The sequence below is a fragment of the Paramisgurnus dabryanus genome, chromosome 2 (assembly GCF_030506205.2).
Source record: "Paramisgurnus dabryanus chromosome 2, PD_genome_1.1, whole genome shotgun sequence".
Classification (NCBI taxonomy): Eukaryota; Metazoa; Chordata; class Actinopteri; order Cypriniformes; family Cobitidae; genus Paramisgurnus; species Paramisgurnus dabryanus.
In genome coordinates, this window is record NC_133338.1 from 9,792,341 (window position 1) to 9,816,557 (window position 24,217).

Sequence of the window (24,217 nt, forward strand, 5' to 3'; positions counted from 1 at the left end):
TATAACATCCCCACATATACACACAAGTGCAGGCCAATGTTTCAAGTTTTTTTTTTTTTGCGGTTATGACGGTGGGGAGCTCAGACCCGCGGCATGGGTCACGTGACCGCGGTATGGCGGTAACAGTCTTCAAAAACACCCACACTGACGTGCACTGCTTATTAAAATTAATGTCCAAAACATAAAAAAAAAGTTTAAAACATGTCAACATCACCAAGGAGGGTGTATTGCTGGAGTGACTGTCTGTCAAAAACAACGAAGGCTTGATGGCAGAGATCGCCATCTTCCAATCCAAGGACAAATGGGAATGGTTTTGTCACCTCAGCCTCTCAGAAGAATGCAACCATGTTGGTCCCAACCTGTTGAAAACAGACAAAACACTTGTTAGAATGCAGGCAATGACTCTAAATGCATGATGCAGCATGCAAACAATTCATATTTCATACACACAAATGTAGTATGTAGTTTAATTTTAATGAAATTTATAAATTTCTGTTTTATTTCAATAACCTTACAATATACTCTTTGTTCATGCCAATAACTCAGATTCACAGTAATTTCAGATTCTGCCACGTCACTTTACCTGGCAGTAAGCCCAATTTTTTAAATTTAGCAACAACCTGCATACTTGCCCTTATTACTTAATAAAGCTGACACTTTATTAGCATATATTATGTAACGAATACAGGGCTGGACATTAACGTTTGTCCCTAAAGTTAATGTTTTAGAGTTGCGAGTGAAAGACAATTTTTCTTGTCCGAGTTTTAACTCTATTCCTACGTAAACATCTCTTCTTGCTAGTTTACAAACAAAATATTAAAGTTTTAGGTTGCTTGCAAAGAAAAGTGTGCAATACTTCCATTACTTACATAGACTTAAGATTTTCTTCCCACTTTTGTAGACAGGAGTTGGAATATCATCATGGGGTTCTGTAGAGATAAATGTTTAGGTTAAATTAGTAACTTTATTGTCATAATACTCAGCAAACAACTATTGTATTCCCAAGTGTACCTGGAGGTGATTTGTTGATGCTCCTGGTTCTTGGCTGGGAAGTTGCAGGATTCTGTCTGGAAAATGCAATGCCCAAGTTTCAAATAGCTTTTCGGCATGGTCAGGAAATAACACAGAGAAGTCTGGTGAACTCTGAAAATGACAAATCATGCATTCATTTTCAATAAAACTTTAATGTGAAATTACAATTAAAGATATAGTTGGGCCAAAAATGATATTAAACCCATGAATTACTCACCTCCAAGCCGTCCAAGACGCATATGTCCATCATTTTTCAGACTAACACATTTTCAGTTATTTTAGAAAATGTTTTAGATCTTTCAGTTAATCAAATGTAAAGTTATGGGGTCCACTCCTTCAAGTCCAAAAATATTTGCATCCATCCTTCACAAAATAAATCCATACGGCTCCACGATAATAAACAAAGGCCTTTTACAAATATAATATAACAAAAAAACTAGCTTCTGCTAATGGCGCCATCTTGGTCGCGTCCACATTTAAGATGAGAGCTGTCCTGAATACAGAGGAGTCTAAGATGGCGGTATTACCGGAAGCTAGTTATTTTTGTTTATAAAGTTTAAATATAGATATTTCTACAACAAAACGGCGCGGATTACCCTCAGAAGACCTTTGTTTATCATCGTGGAGCCGTTTGGATTTCTTTTGTGAAGGATGGATGCACATTTTTTGGACGTGAAGGAGTGGACCCTGTAACATTACATTTGATTAACTGAAAGATCTAAGACATTTTCTAAAATATCTCAAAATGATGGACATATGCATCTCGAATGGCTTGGGGGTGAATAAATCATGAGTTTAATATAATTTTTGGGTGAACTATTCCTTTAATCGTGCAATCTTACATACCACTTTTGAAAATGACATACTCACAGCAAAATAAGCAGGAATTCTTAATAAAGAAATGCTTTGATATGCCTCATTGTAATATCAACATATCACTTTAAATAATAAAAAACAAGTGCATTTTCATGTTACCTGTAAATAACTTTGTAAAAGCTGGTATCAGAACCTCAAAGTTACATTGTTTTAGCTTCTCCAGGAAAAAATATCCATCTTTTATCCATCAGGGTCTGTGGAAAAGAGCCAAAACTGTGATTTAAGTGGGCATCATCAAAACATTTGAAAAAGACAAAAATGTCTGTAACTTACACAGACCAAATGAGAGTTCAAAATATGTGACCCTGTCTGTGAACTCAAGGCTAAAGTTTCATGATCTAAACATGATATTAAAAGCATCAGTTTGATTTCAACTTTTACAACAAACGATTATTTATTTAAAACGTACACGTTTCTTCCTCATATTAACGTTATCTGTTTTAAACTGAATTTCTAAACCATTAGAATATGTTAAATTCTAACGTTTCTAAAATTATTAAAACAAGCCATGTTTTAGACATATTTCATAAAACTTTTGATCAAACGAAATATTTAAATCATTTAAAAGCAAGCATAAACATAGTTTAGATTTACTGGGCATTACAGACTAGCCAACGGAAGCTAATACAACTTTTAATAAGAGTTATGTCATGTGAACCATCATCATTTTGCATACTTTTGCATTCAGAAATAGTTTAAATGATTAAAAACAATGATACAAACCTTTTCCTTCAAATAAATCAAAGATAAGTCGATGAATCCTGAGGTGAGCAAATTCCCGCGTCAGGTTACGTTGTTGCTGTGGCTTGAGTCTGACGTGTCTGTGTGGGGGAAGGGAGAAGTTCTCTCTGGGGAAGCAGAACACTGACACCCGGTGGTCACGCCGGTAACATTCCGACTTTGTGTAATTAAACTTTAAAATTGGCGTTCACTTTACAAACCGACTGCAAATTTGAAAATTACACATATATATACTCGCCTGAACTTATGTTTAAAATACATTTTGTGGACTAGAGAAAGTAATATTGAGAAACAGCTATATGTATCTATTAAGTTGGCTCTGCTTCAAAATTACCCAACATATAACCCAACAAATTGGGTTACACAAAAACTACCCAACACTGATAAAACAACCCAACAAAATAACCCAACTGGCTCAACCCAGCAGTTGGGTTGAAAAAACAACCCAACGTTTTTTAGAGTGTACCCTAGCTGACACTGGGGCTGTACTCTTTCAAAAAGTCCCCCTTGTGTGTACCTGAAGAGTTCATATTAGTAACTCATAAGTACACATTACATCTCAAAAGATACACATTGGTACCAAATGTATACATAGCTGTACCTTACGGTACATATTAGAATCTTTCCAAAGGGTATGTGTTGGTATATTTACATTGTAATAATATGGGTACATATTTTGACAATTTGACATTTCTAACAGTGTACATGCTGTTTACAACAGTGTTGCAACTGGCATTATAGATGGTTGATAATATCTCTTAATGTAATAAGGGCCCAAATTTTAATTTACCATTTGCATGTTACAATTCAGCTGAAAGATGGCATTTGATTTTGGACCAATATTGTATTTTGACCAATATGTACTTATTTTATTGTTGATACTGCTATTTTTGGTATGTTTTGTATTTCCTTCATTGATTGACATGTAGAGACATTTTATTCAATGTAGCACAGCAATGACATCTCAGTAGGTTTTGTAATGGAGCCAGAGTGTTTCTGTGCTGTAGTCTTTTGTTTTGAATTAGCTATGGGCTATACCACACTGTTACACAGCTGCGTAAACTGAACAAAAAGCCCTTGTTCATTCTTAAATTCCCCTTTTCAGTAGACAATTGTTGTTTCAATAGATTAAAAAAAAGAAAATAAAAAATGTTTCCTTTTTTTGCTCTTGACTGTAAATGACTGTTACAAAAAAAAAACTGTATACAAAATTAGTGTAGAAATGCAAAACAGCTTGTTTAAAATCAAAATGTGGGTATTCATAAGACTGAAATGACACCTTCATAATTATGACATGATAATTTATAACACGTGTCATAAACATGAAGAAGATATATGCATATTTATGACAACTGTCATTAAGTGTCATTTGTTGAATTATGTCATTTTGAATGGAAATATGATATTGTTTGAAATGTCTTTGTTATGACAACTTGACATAAACCAATACATCATAACTTGTAATAAACATGACATAGCAGAATAATTATCAAACTTAAAAAACGACCTTGCTTTATGGGTTACATTACATCAAACTGTCATTTAAATGTCATGAAGTGTTTAAGGACAAGTTCGGTATTTTACACTTAAAGCCCTGTTTCAGATTGTTTATGATGAATGCATTAAACTTTCGTTTACAAAGACGTAAAACTCACCGAGTGGTCAGGGGTGTTCACTGATATGCTCACACAAAAATCGCTGCAAAAGATGCTTTCCAACAGGTTTTATCGTAGTTTTTGTCCAACTCCATTTACTTGTATTAGATGTGCTGTGAGGTATGGTATTACTCCGCTGCCGGAAATGGAAATGGAGTTGTTTGTATTCTTGCAATTGGCAAAGGTGGATTATCGCCACCAACTGAAATGGAGTGTCTATTATTCAAGCTCTCAATGGAAGAATCTATGGGTGTGAGACGTTTGGAAAAATAGGTCCACGACTCCACAAGTTTACAACGCATGGTAAAACACCTGTTGGAAAGCATCTTTTGCAGCGATTTTTGTGTGAGCATATCAGTGCACACCCCTGACCACTCGTTGAGTTTCACGTCTTTGTAAACGAAAGTTTAAAGGTGACATAGAATGATTGAACGGGGTATTTATCCTTGTTGATGTGACATGTAGACAAAAATGTTTTTGTTTGGGTCTGTAATGCCTTAGAAGCTTCCTAAAAACCTCAGATAGCTCTATTAGGGTGGGGGATTTTAAACAAGTGGTTTTGCACCTATTTGGCTCCCCCTACTGGCTTAACTTGCAATCTCATTACTGATTGGCTGACTTTGCTGCCACTCAAAAAATGTAGCCAATTATTTTAAGGTGGAGGGGCAGTGAGATGCCTGTGATGTCATAAGCATCAGTTTTTCAGCTTGGGCTGTTTTCTGGCTGACATTTCTAAAAGAGGAATTTCTATGAGACTGAGATGTTTAGCATGTTTAACACTTTTTGTATGTTAGTGAATGCGGGTAGAGTACCATTATTCAACAAAGACAAGTAAAATGTTTTTTCATTTTCTGTCCCCTTTAATGCATTTTAGGAAGTATTGTTCCAGTGCACCTATGCAGCCATTGTAGAGGTGGGGTTGATACAACAGAAACAGAAAAATTCTCGGGCCAGCATCATATGTCCAAATTTCAGTCAAAACCGTTCTATTTCATGATAAACAATCTGAAAACAATGCTTTAAGTGTAAAATTTTAATGACAAATTCAATTTGTTTCACTGGTAAAAAGTGGTCAGTTATGTTGTCTTGGTAAAGTCGAGTTGTCATGACATGCTATGATGTATTGGTTTGTGTCAAGTTGTCATAACAAATACATCTAAAACAATGTCATCTTTGCATTAAAAATGACAATTGAATGAAATGGATGGATGGATGGATGGATAGATAGATAGAATAGCAAAATGAGTGAGAGAAGTAAAAAAGGGAACTTACTTTGCCTCTAGAGCAAGAGCAATGACTCCTGCCACCATCGGGGCAGATACGGATGTGCCTGTGTGACCCTCAGTACACCTCTGACGCAGATCTGTGGTCACCTGATATCAGAAAGACATAATTACACATATGTGGATATGGATGTGTCTAAGAAGCTTCCCAAAACCGGTATACTATGAAATACCATGAAAGTTTGTCTTTTCCATGTCTTCTAAAGCCACACAATAATTTGTGGAATGGGGAATAAGATTTAAGAGCTGCCGTTTAGAGCTGAAGATTTGATTTTAATATGCCATAACCACATTCAGTACACAAGGCAGTTTTGTGTGTATGTGCGTGCGTGCGTGCGTGTGTGTGTAGAATATAGAACTACCACCAACTTGAAATGAATGACAATCAACTGATGCATCATTCGGTTTATACTTGACTTATTAAGACTTTTAACAGCGTGTGCTCCCTATAATGGTTAGAGTTAAGACTGCTTTGTACTCTTGCACACATCTGATCGTCACTCCTTAAATGCTTAGTCAGTAGATTTTGTTGGAAAATATGGTGGTCACTTGAGTAAATAATCCGTTTTTGAACACACACAGTTTGTTTAGATGGTCTGTGATGAACAGGCATGTTAAGCTGTTTGGAATGGTGTGTGGTCACCTCTAATGTTTAAAAGAAATGATGGCACCTGTTTATCCTTGTATTAAGTAAAAGAATGTGACGAAATTCTATGGCTGTGATTGGTCGTGCGGTATTCTGCATTGTAAATACTCTCTTTGCTTGAAAAAGCTGGGAAAAAAGTTTAAGCAAACCTGAGTTAAATTACACAGTTTTTTTTAAAGAACACACTTTATGGGGTTTGTGTCCCTGAAGATATTATGAGGATGGTACACAGACACATAAAATGAAATTAGAGACACATGCTCATGAGAGACACACATGTGGAAAAATATCTTTAACAACCCTACATTTAAACAATAAAAAAGCAGTAGGCAGCCATTCACTAAGACACCAGGGGAGCAATGGAGGTAAGGTGTCTTGCTCAAGTGCACTTAATGATGCATCACGGTGTTAATGCTTTGAGAATGTATTAACCACTGTGTCAGACGCCAAAATGCCTTCCAACCAAGTTGTGAAAAGACGCTTGCACAGATGCCAAGAATACATCAACCCAGTTGAACCTGCACGTCTGGAGTTGAAACCATGTCCAAACTATAAACCCTCATGAATGTATACATAGATGCACATGATGAACAGCACAGACATCTAACAATGATGCCCCTTGGAGTAGTGAAATGAGCCCTAACACCTAGAGGCAAAGCTGGACCTCCTTAAACCGTTCACAGTGAGTACAGCCAAGCCCCTTGAGTGCTGACCGAGTGAGCTTCGACCCCCAAACGCAAGTTCTTTTAATCTTCTTGATAGCTCCCCATGGCTTCCCCCACAAATGGGAGTCTGTCCAAGGATTAAGCCTCAGTCTTTTTTCGACCCTCTTGTTTCATGAATAGACATTTGTGCCAAACAAAAACAGCTCAGCTGTATTTTTGCTATGCATAAGCCAGGGGGGACAGTGTCTGGGAAGCAGATCTTTAAAAATACATCCGTCAAAGATCACATATGTTTCTACATAATTTTCTGCGGCAGCAACAGTTTAAAACCATTCTTGATTTTCACATTTTCTGATGCGGTGGTTGTCAATCTGGTCGCTAAGGTGTTCTGTATGTTTTTAGCATGTTAGTTTGCTGTTACGAGGGTGGTGGTTTGTTGCTGACTTAAAGTCAAAACTGGCCAAGGAGTTTTTTCCCTAGATATGGCTTGGGTAAATATATTCAAATTAGGGCCGGGACTTTAACGCGTTAATTAAGATTAATTAATTACACAAAAAATAACGCGTTAAACATTTTAACGCATTTTAATCGCACTTATTAATAGAGTCATTCGTAAATGCTGCAGACCCTGTTTTAGTTCGAGAACTCCGGGGTTGTGATGCAGTGTAAATAAAAGTAGACGGAACCTAAACGAACAGCTGATTTTAACGTGACAACGCATCAATTTCAAAGTAAAAATGATTTATTCTGGTAAATGGAGGTTTGCAACGCAGGTTTTGCCCAATAAACATCTACCAACAAACTACAGATTATTTTAACATGTATCGTAATGTCTGTTATATGTTAATGTTTGAGTATTGTTGGGTTTAAATATTGTTGTAATGTTGTTTTGTTTCAATTTAATTAGTTTATTACGAGTTTAATTTAAGTTTTGTTTGCTACTTTAAAACGAATTTCGTTTCAAATAATTTGTCTCGTAATTATAAACAATGTTTTGTTGTTAGGTTTTGTGAATATAAATTAAAAAGAACATTAAAAGCAACACCTTGCATCTCATTGATGCATATGCTACCGAATGCCAAAACATGCAGTGAGTAGCCTATATCACTTACTTTTCAAAAAATCAGCCTGGCAGTGCCCAGAAGTTAAATTTACACGCGCATTTAGAGCATACTGTAGCAGCACGTTTGATTTGCGGTGTGCTTAAGACTTTTAAAAATCAACTTCATATTAATTTTAATAGGCTACTTTGACGGAGGACACGCACAGAGAACAGCGACGGCAGGTAAAGGAAAAAAGTTAAACGAATAGAGTCAGTTTGTAAGAGCATTTTTAAATTGACTATAAGATCATCAATATGAACTCTGAACAATGAACTATTATAAACATAACAGCAAGAAAAGTCGAAGAGGAACTCGCAACATTAAAGCAATAAGCATTTATGTAGGCTAAAGCTATATATCACCTCTTATTTTTTTAATTTAGTTAAGTTTCAATGGTAACACTAAAGGCGCGTACATTATGCAGCGCTTTTCACATCCGAATCTCACTTAAGAAACCTATAAACGATGTGCAACTTTAAAAATATATTATGCACATTTTTATATATTTTAATTTTAATATAGGCTATATAGTATATTATGTTTTGTTGTTTTTATACGCGAGGTGGGGCATCCGCGCACATAGGTACCAGAACACAGACAGTCAAAACCTGAGAAGTCCCGAACCCTGCAATATTAAACAAACTACTTTAAGAAATGCGGGCCAGGAAGCGGGTCGGGTATATATTTTCTTTGCGGTCCGATTTGCGGGCGGGTTGTTTATACATTGACCCGCGCATCACTGGTAAGCGTCGATAAGAGCATGGTTGTGTGTAAGATATGCAACAAGGAATTCACATATCACCGCAGCACATCGAGCCTCAAGTATCATCTCAATGCAAAACATACAGCAGCTAGCGTGGACTCCGGGTACAACGACTTGGTTGAACAAAAATAAACAATATTTTGTTAAGCTTATGTATTCAGTCATTATTCATAAAAATCCATGTAAAAATACTTCTTAATGTTCTCAGGTCAAATATTTATATGAGATTAAAATGCGATTAATTTAGATTAATTAATTACAAAGCCTCTAATTAATTAGATTAATTTTTTTAATCGAGTCCCGGCCCTAATTCAAATGTATGGTTTTGCCAGGTGAAAATCATGCATTTGATTGCTTAAAAAACCCTCTACTCAACAAGACTGTGATGTTTGCACAACTGGGTATCATTTATGATTCATGATAACATACAGTAGGCTACAGTCTAATACATAACATAAAGCACTCATTTTATACACATAAACCCAGCACTGACAGTCATTTTTATTTTCCTGTCGCTCCCTGACAGGATTTTTCTTTTTTATAAAGCTAATAATACTTTATCAATCAATATCTCACATTCAAGAGAAGCGAGAATGGTTACTTAACTATTTTGCGGTCGTAAAACTCTCCACTGCTGTACGTGGTGGCAAGGGTGGAGGAGCAGACTTCCAGATACCAGGGTTTGTTGCCATTTTCAGTAGTGCTGCTGACAGAGATGGTGTAGATGCTATTGGTGTAACCGTCACAGGAACAGTGATCCCCCTGCCTGCCCCCATTACCAGATGCCCAAACAAAGATGGAACCCAGTCCCTTACGGCCCTACAAAGACACATTCATCAAGAAACAATGTCAGATCACGCAAAAATGATGGAAAACATGCAATTTACCAGCAGTAAAAAAAATTTTTTATTAACAACAAGCCAATAGATGTGCACATAAACATTTCTAAGAAATGACGACATTATATACTTAAGTTTAATCTGAGAAAATTTTTGACTGTTTTTTTACATAAGCTCTACAAAATGATTTCATTGTGTTACATACTGTATGTATTTGTCTGCTTGCCAGACCAGCTTCAGAAAACATTCATGAACTACTGACTCCTTAAAGGAATTCAACTAAAACAACACTTAATCATCTTTTTGTGATATCTGATGATCATCCACCACAATTTCCTGTTGTTTTTCCCCCAAAGATTTTGTTTCTAATTTAGTCGCTAATGAAAACTGGAATCTCTAGCAGAGACCCTGACAAAGAACATAGAAAGTTTTTCAAACATGTGTTTGTTTTTTTGAAACAATAACCTTTTTAATTCCCAGTTCAAAGGCCTGTTTGGCCAGGTCTCCTGGCCCATCCACAGTCTTCCCGTCATCGTCGGGGCCCCAGCTGGCACTGTAAATGTCAATGTAGTCTGGCTTTATTCCCAGGGACTTGGCCTCCACTAAATCTGTCACATCTCCATCGAGCATTCGAACACCTTAAAGGGATAGTTCACGCAAAAATTAAAATTTTGTTATTTACCCTATACATTTCTTCTAATAAACATAGAAGTTATAAGAAAAATGTCTGAGCTTCTGTAAAACTCCAAGAAGGATTTGTCCTTGAAGATATTCCATAAGACTTACTACACATAAGCCACAAAATAGCTTTTTTAACTAAATCAAACTTATATTATGTCATTATATGAATACTCTTTTACATCCTTTGTGGATTTTTTCAAACTTGCTGTTTTGGGACTTGCATCTGAAACATGTGAATTAACAGGGTCTAGAGATGACATCAAACCTGGTCTGACACTTTGCAGGTGCCAGTTTGGAGAATAAGAATTTCTAAAAAAACACACATTCTTGGATTCGCTCTGAAGTTAAAACCTTTTGGAAACAGATATCTATTTAAAAGAGATTTTGGAGATATACTGTGCTGTCCTAAGCTTATACATTTAAATGATGAGTCATCTTTCAGTTTATCTATGCTGAATTAACTGCAGCCAAGAAAATACGTAACATACATTGACAACCTCTCCACTCTTTAGCATGGTCACACTGGATGTATTATTTTTTGGACATTGCAAAGATGGAACAATCAGTGGAAATAATGCACCAGTAAAAGTACTATTTTAGCATGGTCAAGGGCATTAATAAACAGGGGTATAAATACACAGGCTAACAAGACTAAAAAGGGGGAGGATCTAATTAAAAACCATTACAATTAACAAGGGTAGATACGCTAACACAGGGAGGAGCCAACGGAGACCAAGGAGGAGCAGATGGAAACCAGGGAGGAGCCAACGGAGACCAAGGGGGAGCAGATGGAAACCAGGGAGGAGCAGACGGAGACCAAGAAAGGGGCAGATGGAAACCAGGGAGGAGCAGACGGAGACCAAGAAAGGGGCAGATGGAAACCAGGGAGGAGCAGACGAAGACCAGGGAGGAGCAGACGGAGACCATGAAGGAGCCAAAGCAGACCAGGGAGAAGCCGACGAGGACCAGAAAGGAGCAATCTTGGCTGGGGAAAAGAGCACAGGGAACTCTGGGGTGGCTAGTTTGGCTGAAACAGGGAGAACACAGAACTCTGGGGCGGGCAGGTTGGCTGATTCAGAGAGTTTAGGAAGCTCTGGAGTGGCCATCTTGGCTGAGTAAAGCCGGATATACACCACAAGATAATCAGGCGGAATTTGGGCCCCTTCCGCCAATCCCAGGTAAAGGCAAATCATAAATATTTAACATGTTGAATAGTTACGTTCAGTTACGATCTGAATAGCCTAGCTCCATGGCCAGTCGAGCCTGAGGCTTACTGCCCCCCCCCCCCAAAAAAAACGTTTAGGGGTAGCGTCCTCCTCAGCTTTTTCTATGGTGTAAGGAGACCTGACCACCAGTACAGCATTGTCCAGAAACTGTTTAAGTGACCCTCAGGACCATCATGAAGAAGTTTGAATTGCAAATGATCATTAAGTCAAGAACAGAAAAAGTTAATCAACATAAATCTGGGAGGTTGGTGGTAGAAGAGGTCAAGAAGTTCAGTCTTAACTAGGCTGAGGTGGAGATGATATTCTCCTTCAACCAAGCAAAGATGTCTTTCAGGCAGGCTGTGATGTGTGCCTCTACAGTGGGATCGTCTGGCTTGAAAAAAAACAAAAATCTGTGCATTGTCAGCATAGCAGTGGTAGCAAGAAAACCCATGTTATTGTATAACGGGTCCTAGGGATGTTGCATAAATGGGGAACAGAAGTGGTCCCAGCAATGATCCTTGAGGGACTCCAGTGACCAGATTATGTGATTTGGACAGATCTACCCTCCTCAAAGGATCCACCTGAGAGGTAAGATTAAAATGCAGTTCTAGTGATTCCCAGTGATGAGAGCACTGATAAGAGATCTGATGTTTAACCGAATGAGGAAAGAGGATTTACACTTGCTAGCCGCAGGGCTCCAGTGACCGAGTTTTATCCAAAGCATTTGACAGAAGACAACTTTCTGTGCCAGTTTTAAGTCACTATTATTTGTCTATTATTTATTGTCTTATTTTGGAGCCTTCGTCAGCATCCTCTGTTATGACCAAATATGTGATGGAGGTGGCAAACAAAGAGATCAGCTTTAATTTAACTAAGCTGATTGGATGCTAAAAATCAGCTCGATTGGAGATGATTGGTTCATTCAAACAGAGAGTGGACTGAATGGTGAGTCATCTATGTACGTAGTGGGTAAGTTGCTAATTGAAACTAAAAAAGCTTTCTCAGTTTAATTCTGAATGGCAAACAGCCATGCTTAAAACATCCTTTTTCCATCTGCTGTCCATATTCTGTTCCTCTATTGTGTTTTTTTTTTGCAAGGCTTGAGGTCACCAGGCTATTTATAAGAACTCTACAAAAGGGCTCTAATTTTCCCAAAAACTATTTGGTCAACTACAGATTTGTAGATCACAGATTGTGTATGGGTGTCCTGGGTGTACAGATGGTGGTGCTTTAGTTTATATTTTCTCGGGTGCAATCATAGCTCTGCACGTACCAGAACTAAATGGCTAAAAAGGGCAAAAGCAATGCATTTTGTATTTTTGAGTGTAAGAGTTTGTCAAAATGTATGTGAAGTATGGAATTGTTCTAAAATCTAGTGAGCAAAATTTAGCAAAAGTTAGCAAAATTTTACAGCAACAAATTCTAATACATAGTGTTATATAATTATAAACATAAAATTCAGTTTACACAAAAAACATTAACTGAAAGCCCCTTAAACATAATTGATGCATTTTAAAGTTACAATATATATGAATTCTGAATTAAAATATATTATGCCCCCCAAAATTCACAAGTTCACTTTTGTAATATGAATAACTCATAACTAGCTCAATTTAAAGAAGTATTTCACCCTAAGGTTAAAATTTTGTCATCATTTTCATATTACACATACAGTATCTTATATTGTTTCAGCCCTGTGTAACCTAGCATAGAACACAGGCAAAGGAAATATGAAAAATGTTTAGAGAAGAAACTTATATGGGTTTGAAACAATGCGCTAAAAATTATACACTAACTTCACATTAAAAACAGATGTCAATATCAAAGGCTGTAATACAACAACAAAAAGCATGTGTGGTTGTTTTCTCATCAACTGTAACTGAGCATAATGTTTGGTCTGACACCCCTAGACTTTATATTTCTTTCCTCCACCTCAGAGGTGAAGAACATCTAACACTTCTCGATTAAACCTCTTACTTTAACCAAGCTGCATTACAGCTCAAATTCATTTTTCAAATTTAACAGCACGACATAAACAGGGTCTAAGTGCTTTTCTTTTTTGGATTTCTAATGATTGCAAGTACATGCGGTGCTACATTCTCGCCAAACTAAGGTCAATTACATCAGAAATGTCATTAGAATCCCATGAAGTCCAATTTACTTGAATCAGACCCGTATTATCTTTGGCGAAATTTCAGTGATTACCCAGTTACAAACCTCACCCACTAAGCCAAAAGGCGTAAATATCATAATTGTGCAATTCTGTCTTGTGTATCTACCCTAATAAAAGTTATAAATCTCTTGTCAGACATCAGCCCAAGGTGTAACATTTTGGAAAAAGTACAGTGCTTTATATGTTTTAACAACATTTTGTTGCTATAATTAGTGGTGTTTGCTAAGTCAGGCATCATTAACACTGCTCATACGTTTATGAGTAGGGTTACAGGTTTGTTTAACTCTATAACCCATCCTGCACTTTTTGTGCTATAGACATGAATAATTGCTTGGACGGTGTGCTATTACTTTCTAAGTGAACAGATTTATGATTCTCACCTGCTGGACAACAGAATAGGTTAAAACATTCTCAAAAGGTTCTCAAAATTTTCGCCATCCACCTTCCGTGTGTACTGTAGGTTGCATCTCTTTGCACCCCCCATAAAAATCATGAAATCAAAACCATCTCAAATGTAGAATTTAAACTAAACATATCGTATTATATTAATTTATACAATGTAGTGCTGTTACACTGTAAAAAATTATGTGTTCATTTTTCACACATTGTGTGTGTCATGCCATTTAATGCGTTATTTCATGTTATTCACAAGTTGTGTTAAAAACAGTGATGGAGTAACGCGTTACAAAGTAATTCCGTTACTGTAATTCCACTACTTTTAGTGTTAAAGGAATATTCCATTTTCTTAAAAGAAAAATCCAGATAATTTACTCACCACAATGTCATCCAAAATGTTGATGACTTTCTTTGTTCAGTCGAGATGAAATTATGTTTTTTGAGGAAAACATTGCAGGTTTTTTCTCATTTTAATGGACTTTAATAGACACCAACAATTAACACTTAATTCAACACTTAACAGTTTTTTTCAATGGAGTTTCAAAGGACTCTAAACGATCCCAAACGAGGCATAAGGGTCTTATCTAGCAAAAAAATTGTCATTTTTGACAAGAAAAATAACAAATATACACTTTTAAAGCACAACTTTTCGATTAGGTCCGGTGCAGCGTGACCTAACGTAAATGCGTAGTGACGTAGGGAGGTCACGTGTTACATATATAAAACACACATTTGCGGACCATTGTAAACAATAAACTGACACAAAGACATGAATTAGTATCAGTTGACATACAACAACGTAGGAACGGTCCTCTTTCACCACATTTGTAAACACTGGGGCGGAGTTTCACGTTCGTCCTCTGTGACCTCTTGACGTATTGCGTCGGGTCACGCTAGTGCATGACGACCGGATCTAAACGAGAAGTTGTTATTTTTATTGTCAAAAATGACAATCGTTTTGCTAGATAAGACCCTTATGCCTCGTTTGGGATCGTTTAGAGTCCTTTGAAAAAACTGTTAAGTGTTGAGTTAAGTGTTAAGTGGTGGTGTCCATTAAAGTCCATTAAAATGACAAAAATCCTGCAATGTTTTCCTCTAAAAACATAATTTCTTCTCGACTGATCAAAGAAAGACATCAACATTTTGGATGACATGGTGGTGAGTAAATTATCTGGATTTTTCTTTTAAGAAAATGGAATATTCCTTTAATGAGCATGTAACAAAATATTTTTTCTTAAATCATGTAACGTAGTTACAATTACTAAAATTTAAATGAGTTTGTTACTCAAGTTTCCTTGCAGACAAGACATTTCTGATCTAATGTCGCAGGACTGTGGTGGGCGGCACAATGAATAGAGTATGAGAAATGAGTATAGGGACAACACATATAATGTACGAACTCATTTAAATTTCAGTAATTGTAACTGCGTTACTTGATTTAAAAAAATACTTTGTTACATGCTCATCACCGCTAAAAGAAGTGGAATTACAGTAACGGAATTACTTTGTAACGCGTTGCGTGTGTATACTTTATGCATTTGCCCATGTGATTGGAACAACAATGCCTTGTACCCTGGCATGTCTGAGTAGAGGTTGTGTTTACTGATGTCTTTCCCACCACCTGCTAATACAATAAGGAAATATTTATGTTGCTGAGCACAGCTGCAAGCACTAACAAACTAGCCCAGATGGCTGCTGGGATATTATGAAATCCACTTTCTGATTAAAACTGATGGTGCTTTTCGTAGGATTAATTGCTTATAAGCGCACGAATGCCAACCGATTCTTTGTCTGCCAAATTAATGAACTCTGTTTCTCTTCCCTGTTTTCTGGACTAAAGCACAGACGTGTCGTCGATTTAATCCTGAGCACGCATGCGAAATAATCCTCTCTTATCTGTTCTGACTGCATCTAAAACCTGTCACCTGATCAGGGTTTAGACACTCGCAGAAACTGGTCAGTTTTAGGGTTTTCAAAGCGGTTTAGCAGGTTCAGATCCAATATATCATCTGATATTTCAATCAGAATACGAAATGAGTAGAGAAGTAAACACAAATTAACTTTAGTAGGAATCATCATACCTCCTATGCGGGCGTTGTAGGCGATACCCACAATGCAATGCGAGTTGTTGGCTGCAGCTGCAACTTCCCCTGCACATCGTGTCCCATGCCTGGAAAAACATGATTATTTCACATTAAAGACATTGAATTTTTTTTATTACACTGGATCAGAAAAACTGGGCACTGCATACAAAAAATCAAGCCAGAGAGTTGAAGGAGAGAAGTTAAAAATAGGAGGGAACTGTGACACCATACCCAAGCAAAACTGCTAAATATGATGAATAAATTATTATATTTTAAAGACAAGCTTCATCACTAAAATAATTTACAATAAGACCAGGATTGTGTCATGTTCACTTTAATCCCACAATAAAAGCAAACAAACATAAAATATCTCATTTTGAAATTGATACAGTATACTGCTGTATCCACCACTGTCACAGTAAAAAAACAGAGCACAGCATTGCTGCAGGCTACATTAGCAATGCATTTAATTGCATCTTATCTGTTCCTCTCCCTCTCTTTTTTTCTCGGCCACACAGCCTCTCTCTTGTTTTTTAACCATAGTGTTTCTGTCATCACTCAATTAAGTTTTTGCTCCAAAAGGCACGTTCTGCAATTTAAAAATGAACTGAACATTGCAGTGTTTTCCTGTTTTACATATCATGATAAGTTTTAACGAAACAGCTTTTTGAAGTTTAGCCTGGGATCTTGGCAGAGTTCTTCGTAAACAAGCAGCGTGGGTGAAGTATAAGCATTTAATCAGGTCCTTATCAAAGACGAAGACGTTTTCAATTAAATCCACGCTACCCTATTCCCACAGGACTGGACTGACTTCAGTGCTTTACAACAAAAGAAATCCATCTCATACTGCTGACATGCAAAACCGCAACTGACTAGCATAACAGCTTTATTGGATCACTTACAAGTGTACATAAAAGTACATAAATTATCATTTCAGCAGAATGAACAAGTTTATTTTTTAAAACTGGAACATGCACTTTTCAAATAGATCAATGTTACAGTTAAAGAGTTTCATTGCAAAACGAGATAAATCCATTTTTTTACATTTTTGTCAAAACATGTTTATTATTATGTTATCATGTTATTGTGTTGTTTTATGGTGCTACTTAGCTGTATTTTTTTTGTGTATTATTAATTGGAATGCACAACCAAAAAACGAGATTTTTGAACAATTAAAAAAACGGATTTATCTCGTTTTGCAACTAAACTCTTCAGTTCTAGCCGTGTCCATCTGTCCCACATCATCACCAAAGTGAATCAGATATTTATTACACTTTTTTTACAATATTTACACTTACATAAAAAACATTATGATTTTTAGAACTAATTTCATTTAGCATGTTTTAAATATGTTTTACGAAAAACCATGTGCAAATTCATCATTTAAACACTTTAAACAAAGTTCTAAATGTAGATTGAGACGAGTTTAATTGCTGATGCATTTGTGTGATGACACAAGGCCAGAAAGAAGAACTTACTTGTTTTCGTTGCTAGAATCGTACCGTGGGGTTGGGTCATAGTCATTGCCATTAACATCGTAGCTAGCAAGCTGATCCTTAAAGTTTAAAGAAGAAGAATCCATTAATAAAAATAACATTAAATAATTACTCTCTGACAGCAGTAATGTGAAGAATATAAAACACATAAACCAAATGAAGTTGCAATTATTAAAATGCAAATGCAATTATTATAAACAATGCTGTCAAACTAAAAAAATCAAATGGGCAGTTAACAGCTTATAAATAGGCCTGGTCTATACATTAGCTACTGTATAAAGAATAACTGCACATCAAAACAGGAAAAAAAAATCATCTCACATAATTCTGAGCCAGATCTGGATGGTTCCTCTCAATACCGTCGTCTAAGATAGAGATGACCACATTTCGACCCGTGTAGCCTCTCTGCCAGGCGGCGAGGATGTTCATTTCTGAACGACAGCGGCTGTTTTTATCATTACAGTGCTGGAGGACAATACAAAATCATCAACATCAATGCACGGTCATTTTCAATCAGCCTCAGGCACGAAAATGGAAAAACACTAGAAGACAACAGGACTATTTTGATATTCTACCCTTTCTAGTAATACAAGCATTTATTACTTCAGTGACCTTATGACTCAATCACTCTATATGAAAATATGTCAAAGCAACCGTCTGCATAAACATGCAAATTAAACAGGACAGTTCATGTTTATTTAGTAGCAAATGTTTGTATGTCCTTGAGATTCTTATTATTTTATTCTTTTCAAGGCAGTCTTTGAGGACACAGTCAACAAAGTCATCCCAATGAAAAGTCAACATCAGTGGACAGATTGGATGCATTCTCAAATTCCTTTTCACTTGTGTTTCAATCTTGTAAGCAAAAATTAACAATGAATATGCCTTAATGGATTTATGACTAATAATTTACTGTTTGATTTTGATGCATTAAAATAAAAGGATTTGCTTACTAACTTGAGCATGAATTTAAAAGGAAAAAATAAGATTTCAAACATACTGTACATAAGCAACACATTTGCTTTTCTCAAAACCACTTTAATTCATGTTGATCATGTAAAAAACACATCAGCAGTAGGGTGGCAAAATTTCTCATTTTCAAGGCTCTAAACTTTCCATTGGAATCAATGGAAATTATGGGAATTAACGGAGATATATGGGAATTAATGGGATAAAACTAGAAATTTGAAAAAAGTGCAGATTTGATTTAATGCAATTTCATTTGAATTACTCATTTGAGTTACATGCACACAGCTTAATGAAGGACCATTAAGGTCAAAACCCCATGCATGTACTTGCATTCTTCCATAACATGCACAGATAATTTCTTGAAACATGCACTCAAAATGTCCATCTTTGCAGGTATTCACATAAATTACATACATTTGTTTAAAACTTCCTTGTGCCATGTGTAACCTAGTATACAACAACATTATACTATAATACTACTAACACAAAGACAAATACACTGACTGAGAAAACATTTAGGTTAGATAATGAAAAAAGTAGTGTCTAAAAGTATTGTCTAAAGTTATCATATACAATAAATTAGTCGGGAAGCATTTAAAAAAAAAAACATTTCAAAGTAAATGCAATATTTGCATTTGTTTAAAGCAAAACGTTCAATTTCTTACCAGGCTACAGGTGAAGCAGCTTTTTACCCCTTAATGTCTCCTTATGTAATCGGTCCTTATGATTTATCCTTAACTCTTTCCCCGCCATTGACAAGATAACTCGTCAGTTAAGAGAAAACGCTTCCCTGCCAATGACGAGAATTTCCAGCTTTCCGCAATACCGCTATTATCCACCAGGTGCTACGCACTTACTGCCTTGCCTTATACAACCCGAAAGTAATGCGTCATGTGAAAGAGAAAGTACTCTGTGAATGTTTTAAAGATCGCTCTGCATCTGATCTCAATCAAAAGTCCTTCACAAAAATTTTATGTTCTCAGCTTTTTGCTTAAAATTGGGTGTTTTTAAAGAAACCTACACATATTTGAAAGGTAATAAAAAGAGAACTTATGAAGGTAGGATAAAACAGTGTTTTTTGTTTGAAAGCAGAGGGTCTGTTCTTTCATTTGATATATTGTTTGCCTATATATTAAATGAAGAACATTTTCTGGATTAAACTTTTGTGAAAATCATGAAAAATGCTGGCACTGGCTGGCAACTTAAAAAAAAAAAAACGCTGGCGGGGAAAGAGTTAACAGTATTGCGAAATTTACCTTAGACTTAAGACCATGTTTAAGCAGGTCAATGGCGTAGTTTATTTTAGTTCAAAATAGCAACGCATCAACAATGTGTCTGAACACACCTTGTTTTGAGACCAGCACGCCCTGGGCATAAAAATGGGCGCAAATGCATTTGCTATTTAAACAATGTGATGCTGGACGTGAAAATGATGCTGTAACTGCACCGGGCTAAAACTAGCAAAAGACACTTACTGTATCATTTGCATGAAGTTATGGTTTTTCAAAATGTATTGGATCGCCTTACATCTTACAGCTCTTAACATTTATTTTAGTCCTGGACTAGTTTTATCACTGTCTGGAAACCGCCCCTATATCTGTAATATTGACTGATTAAGCCATGATGAAATCAATGCCTGAAATCAAACTTTGATGCTTTTCCTCATATCATTATTAGATTGTAAGACTTTAGCCTGAGATTCACAGGGTCACATATCATATTTTTAGCGTTCTTAAGGGGGCACTTTCCTGGAGAAGCTTATCCTAGTCCTGGACTACAATTCATGCTTGAGATGGCTCAGCTTAAAAAGATCTTGCACTTGCACTGACTGTCTCAAAATGCACAGCAGTAATGTATTTTTGTAAGGTATGTTTGTAAAACTACTTAAATGTCCTAAAATAACTGAAGTCCTGGTCCTGGATTAATCAAAAAACCTGTTTAGGAAACTGCACCTAGAGGAATAGCATCTGTTCTGCATAAGACCATGTGTAGGAAAACCAAGTTTTAGATTTACAGTATGTGCAAATGATAAAGGTCACGTGTCATTATAAAGTAAGGAAAGCGCAGAATGAGTTTTTTTTTTTTCGTTTTAATAAATGCTGTTTTTGGATTGGAAAAGGTTACAGTATGTTTTTATAGCGCATTTGACATTTATCTTAAAGGATCAAACATACTTTGATTGATTAGGATATTGCTCCATTTAATTCATTTCTGTAACAATTATTTTTATCATCAAGGTAACTAGAAAAATAAACTTGTCCATACATCCAGCAGGAAAGCTCACTTCAGAGCTGCTTTCATACAGTACAGTTAAAATTTTACGAGACGAGGGCAACGGAAACAGTTTCATCGTAAAACAAATAAAAACAACAAGAGTTTCACAAATAAGTCTATTTAATACAGCAGAAATCAGTGACCCTTTTCTTTAAGTGCCATTGGAAACTTTAAGGTTGAGGTTGTAATTCAGTGAATTCTGTACAGTTTTTAATCACTTTAAAAAATCTCAGAAGTAAAGCCAGAACAGATATAAAATACAGAAATAAATGTGTGAAATGTGTACTGTACTAACAATATACCACATGCTGGACCATTTGGGATCATTGAAGTGAATGAAGTTAGGATCACTCCTGGCATGCCGCTTTACTCGTGATTTCACCACCTGCTGCTGCGCCCAATCAACCTGCAGAAAGAGTCCAGGTTATGGCGTTAGTATGTGGCTCACATCAAAGACTAAACAGTTTATGCTCAACTTCCTGCGCATAAACATTTCTGTGAAACACGCTGCCATGCTCAATGTTTTCCATGAGACTTGTGAGGTCATTGCATTTCCAGGAGAGACAAATGAAGTATTGTGTTCAGAAATATGCTTGTATAAATCCAGTCATAGAGAAAAAGTGAGCAGTGTATTACACATTCAAACCATGAAACGCATATGCAGGTTTAGTGTGCGTGGAATTACAGTTTCACTAGCAAAAACACAAATTTAAAGTCTTAATCTAATGTAACTGTAGTATGTTACTATCAACACTGGTTGTATGTACAATATTATTAAAGGAACAGTATGTAAGAAATTTCTATCAATTAATCATAAAATGGCCCTGATATGTCACTAGACATAAAAAAAAAATCATTTCAAATACTTATATCACTGACAACAGTGGTCTGGCCAGGATATTGTCATTTAAAAAGTGGAGTTGCAACCCTCAACTGATGTTTATGTTGTCATGTTGTGTATTGGCCACCAGTTGGGTAATTGCAGTACCAGTTTTAGCCACAAATTTTGTTATTGCAGTACCAGTTTTGGCCACAATCCTACATACTGTTCCTTTAAGTGTAAAAGCACTTTAACTAGGGCTGATGTCAATCTTTGTCTGTGATAGATTGAGAGAAATATCTGGCTGATCAGATTTAAAATGAGGCAAAGTCTTTAGTTTTTGTAAGGAAACATTTATGTTTTATCCTTTATAACGGCTGTGGTTTACGAGAGTTGAGGTCAGGCTGAAGGCTGACCTTTGACCCAACATAAAAAATGGTGATAAAAAATGACTTCACCACAACTTGATTTAATTACTGTATGAATTAGTTTTTGATGGATGGATGTGCTTTTTTGAGGTTGGAAACTATTGGAAACTATCCAATTCCATTATAAAGCTGAAAAGAGCCAGGACATTATTTAATATAACTACGACTATGTTTTTGGCAGAGAGAAGAATAAACTAACATTCAGCCAATCACAGGTGAGCATATGGAGCAATTATTTCTCATGCACACACAAGACGTGTCTGCTGTGTAATAGTCTCGTCAATCTCGTTTGCTTATTTATTGCCATTTTTATGATCCATAAGTTTTGATTTCCACATATGACCTCAACGGTGTTTTTAGGGTTGTCCTGTATTTGTATTGATTTATATTTGTAATAGATATAAATGCTGCATCCTGTATCATATCAATACATGATGCGATTCGTCCCATGCACATCATTTTAAAAACAAGTTGCCAAATAAAACAGCGTTCTTCCCTACATAATCTATATTATGTGAATTCGGATGCTCTATTATACTAGTTTTTAAAGCTAAATAAGTGATGCCTCACTAAATTAATAAATAACAAACCGAATTTGTGGTACCGTTGATGTCAGGCTTAGTTGTTGGTTATTTTGTTTAATAGTAGTTAACGCTTTAATAGATACTGCTGTTTCCCAATTAAAGTAGACAAGACTTTGATTATTAGAATAACTACACAAAGCCGTTGCAAACATGATCAACAAATGTGAAGACTTACCTAAAGGGAATTTGGCAACAGTCACTTTTGTTACATGTTATGTCCCATTTGATAGTTTTCAGTCACGTGACCTACCAGGGGGGTTGGTGGTCAAGAAAGCGGTAGTTTACATTGGGCTATCAATATAGAGGCAGCTCAAACCGGTCAGTTTTCCATTTGTTTCAAGCCACGATTATTTAAATAACCTCTTAACGTAAGATAAATTAAGATATGAACAAAAACTACATGTTTTGGGCCATTACAATTATACACAGCACACGATTCCATATTTTTTATTCACTAAAATCCATCAGATTAATGTCAGACCTTCACTCTGCCTTATACTGCCGTCAGGATTATATTAATATAATAATATTATATTGTATTGTATTATAATGTATTAAATCATATTAATGAAAAGCCATTAAGTTTAGTTCTGTGGAAAGTTTATTACTCTTATTACAACAGCTGATCTAATAAAAGTGCAAAAGAATTTGCAAGCATTGCATTTTCACTGTTTCACATCAATTCTGGATTTTCATGACAACTTTTTAGCTAACTTTAGCAGTTAGTGTAACTTATCACTGTACTTGGTTGCGTCAGTACGCGAAAACAATCCAAGAAAGAAAATTACACAAAGATATGATTTATGGCTAATATATGTGTACTGTATATTGATGGCTGCCTGCCATTTGTTTCCCCTTACTGGGGACAGAGGCACATATGAATAAGTAGAGCAACTTTGACACAGAAAATGATCCTCTGAATTATTAACTATCTTAATTTGGAATAGATTTATATTATGATTAAATTATTATTATAAATAGTTTTTTATTAATACATTTTGCTGATCATTCAGATTTCTCTTGTGTCCACGCAAGTTCTCTTAATTGTTGAAAAAACATTATAATACACGTCCCACTGCATGTCGGACATACTTGTCATAGCAAAGAATTTCAGTGTCATTTTTAAGAACATCAAAACATCTATTGGAAGAGTAGATTTTTCTTTCATCTTGACAGCTCTTCGCTTGTGGTTGCAAAACATGTGTCAAAGACTCACATGGCCTCTGTCTGTCACCTGACGATGTTGAAATGCTTTGTTGGGTATTTGCCACACCATATCATTTGTACACGTGGCCAGAGGCAGGATATGATCAGAGGGACAGCTTTAGATGCTCTTCAAGAGACCTGGACTGTTTTTTACTTCCGAGATGCCGGCTGTTGCAAGGATTTAATCTTAGCAGGACAGGGCCAGCTTCCAAAACCAGAAAACAGCTGGACTCTGAAAAAAGTCTTCCCATGATTATGACCAGAAAAGCTGATTTTAAATTAGATTTTTTTCTCA

General features: G+C 36.0%; 1 protein-coding gene and 1 long non-coding RNA gene across 2 annotated transcripts in view; both read right to left on the minus strand.

The window, feature by feature from the left end:
• Positions 1-24,217, minus strand: part of pcsk6 (proprotein convertase subtilisin/kexin type 6) — a 156,412-nt gene that overhangs the window by 115,034 nt on the left and 17,161 nt on the right. The window contains exons 3-9 of the mRNA XM_065294307.2: positions 21,180-21,290; positions 17,963-18,106; positions 17,624-17,700; positions 16,143-16,231; positions 10,069-10,241; positions 9,371-9,583; positions 5,577-5,677 (exon numbers count right to left, since the gene is read on the minus strand). Of these exons, the coding sequence (XP_065150379.1) occupies positions 5,577-5,677; positions 9,371-9,583; positions 10,069-10,241; positions 16,143-16,231; positions 17,624-17,700; positions 17,963-18,106; positions 21,180-21,290 (908 nt within the window). The remainder of the gene's footprint in view (positions 1-5,576; positions 5,678-9,370; positions 9,584-10,068; positions 10,242-16,142; positions 16,232-17,623; positions 17,701-17,962; positions 18,107-21,179; positions 21,291-24,217) is intronic.
• On the minus strand, positions 208-2,098 carry LOC135783738 (uncharacterized). Its single transcript, XR_010545755.2, has 4 exons — positions 2,008-2,098; positions 1,012-1,143; positions 870-929; positions 208-359 (listed from the first exon to the last, which is right to left on the minus strand). It is a non-coding gene; the product is annotated as an uncharacterized lncRNA (long non-coding RNA).